The 7,837-nt window shown below is 35.2% G+C and overlaps 1 protein-coding gene across 1 annotated transcript; it reads right to left on the reverse strand.

Moving 5' to 3' along the window:
* Nucleotides 1-490: 490 nt before the first annotated feature.
* On the reverse strand, nucleotides 491-2,496 carry LOC109159546. The gene is made up of 4 exons (XM_019307646.1): nucleotides 1,735-2,496; nucleotides 1,150-1,632; nucleotides 647-975; nucleotides 491-515 (listed from the first exon to the last, which is right to left on the reverse strand). Exons 1-4 carry the CDS (start codon nucleotides 2,494-2,496, stop codon nucleotides 491-493), a joined length of 1,599 nt encoding a protein of 532 aa, XP_019163191.1.
* Between the last annotated feature and the right edge of the window lie 5,341 nt (nucleotides 2,497-7,837).

Consider the following 7,837-nt stretch of genomic DNA (forward strand, 5'->3'; position numbering starts at 1 on the left):
CTACTGCAACCCCAATTTAGAGTTGCAGATCATTTATTGGCAGATCAGAATGGCTACTGAAACCCCAATTTAGTGTTGCAGATCAGAATGACAGATCATTTAGTGTTGCAGAATGATAATTGGCTACTTAGTCCCAATTTTCCAGAATCAACATAAACCACATACATATTCCAGAATCAACATAAACCACATGCATAAACTTGAAACAAAAATTGCTAAAATCAGTTTGCATTAACCTTAAGACATTGTCAAAATACATATTAAACTTCACTGCCAATTTCAGTTTGCATTCACCTTAGACAGTGCCAAAACATTAGCACATAAATTCAGTAGCCAAAACTAAATATCCAAACTTCCTAGAGTACATTAACAGGGCTGCCAATATACATGCACAAAAAGTGTAGCCAATTGCTGCCAATTAACAGTAGCCAAATGCTGGAAATAGTGCTCCCAAAAAGTCTTGTACTGTAACCCTTCATCCAACCATCTTCTAACTCTTCAATGTTGTGTGCAATCTACAAACATTAATGAAACTTTATTATCATAATCCAACAGTCCTAGAACCACTATAGATATTGTTAGCTTAATCTAATTACCTGAGGTCCCAAGAGTGCTTTCTTGAGTTAATATTATCCTTGTAGCTGACCTTCCTCTTCCTCTAACACCAGTAGGAGCCCTTCCTCTTCCTCTAACACCAGTAGAAGTACCAGATTGTCCTTGTTGGGTAGGACAAAATCTCTGGTTATGCCCCTTCCCCTTGCACAGTTGACAGGTCATTATTCTTCCTTTCCTTGATAGCTTTCTAACCTGTAAACTCAATATGTTTTTATCCTTGTTTTTTTCATCATCTTCAAGATTTCTTTTTTTCTTGGGCCTACCAGTCATCTTCCTTGGCACTGGGGCATGTATCTCATCTCCTTGAGTTCTTGGCCAAAACATTTCTCCATTCATTGGCTCTATTGCATGCTCATAAGTCTTCAAGTACATGTCATTACTGTAACATTGATAGATGTACTAATCTGGCTGATGCCCCTTGTGAAATATAGCACAAATGGAATGAGAACATGACAAACCAGTCAACTGTCATAGTCTACAAGAACATGTCTTCAACTCTAAATTGATCTTAAATTGGAATCTACCCTTTTTAACCTCATATCCATCAGCTCCATTGTAGATAACCTCCCAACTAGCACTGCCAAGTATGTTCTCATTCAATTTCTTCATCACACATGGCCCATAAGTCCCATTCCATCTTTCAGCAAATGCTTTCTTCTTTGCAACCCTCTTCATCACAAAAAGTCTTATATCTTCTAGCATTGGAATAATGTTTTTGGACCTTGCCTCACTAAGATTGTTGTCCACCAAGTCACATTTAACTTCTTCTTTGAAGAATGCTTTGCACCAGAACTGCATTGGATACTTGTTAAGATCATGAAGTGCTGTAGCATCAACCTTTTCCAAAGCTTTCAACTTCTCTGCAAGTAGTTCTTGAGTAGGTGTCTTTGCAATCTGCCAAAAGTGAGCCTTCAGTACCTTCCCTCTGTGATTCTTACTCCAGTTGGCATGGACATGCCTTGCACAATTTCTATGCTCAACTCCAGGAAATAGCTCCTGTATGACATTAGCTAACCCCTGCGCAATAAAATTCAAGTTAATTAAATAACAATATGTTCTTTGACAATTTCTGTAAACTAATAACATATTTAATTAAGTAAACAATTCAAGTGGATTTACCTTCTGTTGATCACTCATTAAGGTCCATTGAGTGTTATCCAGAATTCCCAAATCTGACTTTAAAAGTTCCAGAAACCATTTCCATGATGAGTTATTTTCAATCTCTACTACAACCCAAGCAATTGGGTACATTTGATTGTTCTCATCTCTACCCACAGCAGTCAGTATTTCACCCTTCAGTTTTCCTTTTAAAAAACATCCATCTAGTCCAATAAACCTCCTGCAACCCTCTACAAAACCCTTCTTCATGGCATTAAAACACACATATATCCTCTGAAACACCAATGGTGAGTTTTCCACTGTGCTGGTTGTATGTATCTTCACTGTGGAACCCAAATTTGAATTCAAGCACTCTTGAGCATAATCCCTAAGTCTTTTGAACTGACTTTCATACCCAATATCCAAGTTCTTCAATATCCCTGTTATTGCCCTTCTACACATACTAACAGTAACATTCAAGTTCATTTCAGATTTTATGTCTTTGCTCAACTCTGAATAACCAATAGTTGGATTTTGCCTCACCTTTTCTTCAAATTTCCATTCCAACCATTTCTGACTAACTATCCCTAAGGTAAATTGATTATTGCATTTATGTTCCAACAAGATTGCCTTCACCTGAAAACACCTTGTTCTTTCTTCCCACCCTGCACTAACATGAAAATCACAACCCTTTCCAAGACACTCAACCCTAACATACTTTAAACCATTCTTTTTCCAAAATAGATCCCTCTTTGTGTGTACAACATAACTAATCATAGCCATCTTGAATTGCACATTGTCATCAAAGTACATACCTATTTCAATAAAGGGTGGATCCGATTTAGGATTGTACTTAGTGTACTTATCATTGTAATAAAGTGGAGACTACTAGCATCATTATGAAGTAGTTTTAAAGTTGTAAAGGGTTCATTGGTCAACTTATATGTCAGTGAGGCTATTTTCCCATACCTTTGGTCTGCTATATACTTCACTAAGTGGGGATAACATATTAAGTCAGGGTCCACATCCACTACTGCTGTCTCACCATTCAAATACTTGAACCTAGGTTTTTGCACAAAATTACCACCATGATGAATAATTAATTCTACTCTTTCATTCATCCTGACACAAACAAAAAATTAAAGGCACAAATTTAAACACAAAGCACAAAGTACTGTCAGAAATTCAATGCACATTTAATCATTTATAGACAAAGCAAATGTCAAAAACAAGAATAATGAAATGCAGGACCACACTTTATATAAGCATATTCAAACAAAAATGCAGTACACAAAGCACAAAGCTGCTGTCAGAAATTCAATGCACATTTATACACAAAGAAGCATTGTACCCCACCTTTAAAAGCACAGTGTACCCCACGTTTATACATATTTATACACAAAGCAACTATCCAATACAAAATAAAAGCAAAAGCACAGTGTATCAAGACCACACCACATCATATTCAAAGCACAGTGTACCCCACCTTACTATAACCATTCGCATATACATTGTTCAAATATTACACTGGGCAGAGGGTGAAAGTGGATGATGCTTTCATAAGAAATCCCTACACTAGGAGCATTTGCATTGTTCTACAATCTACATATACATAAATAAATTTGAATACCTTACTCGTCCACTGCAGAGGGATGTAGGGATGTCGCCCAGTGTTCTTTTCCTTCACCGTGCACTCTTCTGGGATGTAGGGATGTCGCCCAGTGTTCTTTTTGTTCACCGTCGACTCTTCTGGGATGTAGGGATGTCGTCTATTCGTCGGATTTTTGGGATTTTCGATTGGGTTTACTCTCCTGCTACTTCCTCCGCTATTTCACTTTGCGTTCTTAGTTAATTTAGGGTTTGATTTCAATTGTCAATTTAGGGGTTATTTGAAAACCAATTGATGAAATGGCTGCCACCTCAAATAATTCTCCACGTCAACGCCTAAGCACCTCCACATCAGCAACTTGTAAAGGCTACCTGATTGCAACCTATAAAAAAAGGCTAGATGGAAAAAAAATTGGTTTGTGTATCGAATCAGCACTTATAAAAGTTCAGGGTCCGGGATGAATAATCGCTTATAGTTCATGGTGCGGATTGACACTTAAGCCAAAAAAAAAAAAAAAAAAGACAAAAATTAGTGACAGCTAGAGAAACCCCTCACTAAATGTGTTATTTACATATTTTTTTGTGAGGGTTAAAAATTACTATAGCTAAAGATTTTTGATTAAATTTTGATTTTATATTTAATTTTAAATTATACTCTCGTTATTGGTATGAAAAATTTTGTTACTCTCGCTATTGATGCATGAAAATTGTTTTAGTCAAAAATTGTTCCCACCAAAACTTTTTTTATTAGCGCCTTACATCTCTTCCCTCTAAAATCTAATTATTTTACTAAATATAATTTACAGCCACCAGACACCTTCTTCTAGTAATCTAGTTCTCTTCTCTTTCCACCTACTTGCATCTCACTAGCACTCACCATCTCTGTACAATATCTCCCTATCTCTCTATTCTCTTCACTCTCTACTTCCCTTCACTTCACCAATAAGTCATTGTGAGTTTTCTCAAATATCATCACCAAATAGTCACAAGGTAATTTCTTAGGTTTTTTTTTTTTTTTTTTTTTTTTTTTTTTTTTTTTTTTTGCAGTATTTCTCTATTATCTTGATGTTAGGGCTCAAAAAGCCTTTGTGCTTAAACCCATACAAATTAAGAGTCTCATAGGCCTTTGGATTTCATACTGGACTGGCTATAGGTTGACGCTAAGAGATATCTTTTCTTCAGAATTCGAACTAGATTGTAGGTTCGGAAGAAAAAGAGATGTACCTTTGGGCTAGATTTCTATCTTACATGGTAGGGCTATAGCTAATAGTCCATAGAGCTTTTCCTATTACCAAAACTCTAGTAAGGTTCTTGCTATTGAGAAAACCTTTGAGAACCCTATAGCCCAGCCAACAAGGAAAAAATAGCATTATTATAAAGTGTTAGTTTTCAATTTCACTAATTTTTTTTTGAAATTTTTTATCTGTTTCGGTTGGGTAAATTGATATTTGTGTTTTGATTTATAATTTTTGACTATCTTGATCTAAATATGTAGCACTGGTTATTATTTAGATTTGTATATACAAATCTTTATGAATTGTATCGGTAAATGTATTTATCTGTATATTTAAGTTGACTTTCTATAAATTATTTATTCTGTACAAGTATTAAAAGATCTTACTGGATGATCACTAGATTATGCTGATGTTTTATGAGATTGAGTTTTTATACTTTTACCATAACAATAGTACACTGACATTCTTAAGCAATTGATAAATTTTATAATACTAGTAATTATTTGGTTCAACTTCTAAATGTGCACTTTGATCTCATTGAAGTGTGTGAGGAGAGTGTAAAGGTGATGGGAACCTTTAGTTATACAAAAGCAACACTACTAGAAATTTGGTTAAACTTATATTTTTAATCACATTAGTTTTTCTTGTTAGTGTTAAATTGTTAACTATGACAAATTAAACAAAATACAGAGAAATTGTTAGTGTTAGCCATGACAAGATTTAGTGTTTAGTGCATATGTGAGAATATACTATAGCAACTCGCCTTTGAATCTTTCATTTCGTTTTGGTCGGTAAATAAGTACTCTCTCCTTACTCTCTATGATATGCTTGAATGAAACAGAATTTATCTAGTTTGAATGTACGTGGGCTTTGTTTTCTCTTTGAGGATATTCTAGTTTTGGGTGAATTTTATGAGGAATTTTCTAAATTGTAATTATGCATTATATATTTAGGAACATATAATTTAATTTTTAATTAAATCATAAAGTTCTTTGTTTTCTTGTATGTATCTTGAAAAAAAAAAAACTAATTCATGGGAATTTGGTTGAAGAAAGGTATATAAAAGAAGACAATTTAATTCTTGAAAATCATGTAGATTTGGATATATTACATTATTTTTTTAGAATACTTTATATATATATATATATATATATATATATATATATATATATATATATATATATATATATATATATATATATATATAATTTTATAGTTAATAAAATATCATTTATATTAAATTTAGGTTTCAATTTTTGCTATAAAACTTCCATTATTCTATTTATAATGGCACCTAGCAAGAAATTGATGAGTGTTTTCAATGATCGGTTGAATGAACAATATAAAGTTGGTGTTAAAAAATTTCTGAATTATGCATTTCTCAAGATTGGTGAAGAGCATAAAATACGATGTCTATGTGTCAAGTGTAAGAATAGTGGTTATAGATCTCGTGAAGTGGTTGAAATGCATCTATATGTGTATGGAATTTTGCCAAATTATACATTCTGGTACACCATGGTGAAAGGCGTGGTGAACCACAATCTGATAATGAAGAAGAAGAAGAAGAAGAAGAAGAAGAAGAAGAAGAAGAAGAAGAAGAAGAAAGTGAAAATGATGAGGAGATTCATGAATTATTACAAGATGTATATCCTGATTATTATAACTTTGGTAAGGGTGGGTCTAATATTGGTACTTCAAGTCATATTGAGCATAGAGAGGAACCAAATGAGGAAGCAAATGCATTTTACAGGCTGTTAAAGGACTTTGAGCAACCGGTTTACCCAGGTTGTGATACCTCTAAGTTATCTATCATTGTCAAATTGCTATATATCAAGAGCATTGTCGATGGAGTAATGAATCATTTGATATGTTGCTACAAATGTTAAAAGTGTTAGAAAATAGCTTAAAATGGCATATTAAGTGGCTATTTTGTGGTACAATTATTAGTGGAGTCCACTTCCGATTTGGGTCGGGTCAAAGTGGATTCGGGTTCTTCGTAGTGAGACGAAGAGACTGATATATTGTACACTCAAAACGGATAATGGGTGAATGAGATATTGATTCTCAAAGTAGACCCATTTGAGTTGGAAAAGTGAAGGGAAAAAGCTTGGGAGTAGCTTTTGTCCCACATTGGTTTGGGAAGTGGATTTGCGCCACTATTTATACAAGAGCTCTTCTAAAGCTTATTGAATTGTATAGCATAAAGGCTTTCTTTCGCGCACAAGGTGGTGCAATCTTGAACTCGTGGGCACTTCGGCACCTGCCGGCACGTATAAGGTTGAATCTAACTGGAGCCAGAACCGAGAGTTTACTCGGTTAAGTTATGCCAAACTTCGGTATCATTTTCCAACAGAGCCACTAGAAGTCGTGTACACCGGCACCTACGGTCACGAATGTCGTTCGGAACGGAAATTGGCAAGCCTTGCGGGCTAAGTTATGCCAAACTTCGGTATCATTTTCAAACACAGCCACTAGATTCGAATCTGACCAGCACGAGAGTTCACTCTCGGTGCTGATGGTTCGGTCTTATGATGCCGAATCTGACTGGAGCCAGCAAGCGAGTTCGGCCTAGGGCCGAACTGAACTCTCGTGCTCATGGCTCAGCCTTAGGAGGCCAAAACTGGAGCACGAGAGCTGAAACACCACGAGCCATTTGTTGGCTCGGCCAACCAAAATCATTCTGGACTGTTGTGAGATTAAATTCATCCATTACGGAATTAATTTTGCATTAATTCCAATTTTAAATTTTGAATTTAATCTCAGTTAGTGGGCTGTTGTTTCAGGTGTTACAAAAATTTGGCTTTATGTCATTTTTAAATGTCATAATGGAGCTATTCACTCCTTCAACCCTATATAAGAAGGGATAGAGCAGCAACATTTACATAAGAACAAGAAAACATAGTTTTCAGCTCCAAAATTTCGGCTTCTACAGTTCTACTCCTTTAATTTCTTTAGCCTACTGTGTTATAAGCATTGCTCTTGTTCGTCGGGTTCAAAGTTTGGGTGCTCAAACGTTGAACCGTAGCACGTCTTATCCTGGGAAACTTAGACTACAACGCTTCTAGCACTTGTGGGAGGTAGCAAATAAGGTTTTAAGGAAAGAGTGATTCGTTCGACTCGTGTTAATAACCTACACCAAACCCGACCCATTTCTCTTCACTCTTTCCTTCCCAACTTTTCCATAAAATAATAATCTTCTCGTAGGATTATTATTTGGGTTTTTACCAATGAAATTTCCAACAAAAATACATAATCCCATCAAGTTCATCTTTGCCAGGAAC

Source organism: Ipomoea nil, unplaced genomic scaffold, assembly GCF_001879475.1.
Source record: "Ipomoea nil cultivar Tokyo-kokei standard unplaced genomic scaffold, Asagao_1.1 scaffold2833, whole genome shotgun sequence".
Classification (NCBI taxonomy): domain Eukaryota; kingdom Viridiplantae; phylum Streptophyta; class Magnoliopsida; order Solanales; family Convolvulaceae; genus Ipomoea; species Ipomoea nil.

What these genes read in the sequence shown, in the direction of transcription:
- LOC109159546 (XM_019307646.1), bottom strand. Translation starts at nt 2,496, where the DNA reads ATGGCTATGATTAGTTATGTTGTACACACAAAGAGGGATCTATTTTGG. An exon ending in TAATGAGTGATCAACAGAAG is followed by an intron (nt 1,633 to 1,734) that starts GTAAATCCACTT and finishes TTTATTGCGCAG; the next exon opens with GGGTTAGCTAATGTCATACA. An exon ending in GGTGTTAGAGGAAGAGGAAG is followed by an intron (nt 516 to 646) that starts GTCAGCTACAAG and finishes TAATGTTTGTAG; the next exon opens with ATTGCACACAACATTGAAGA.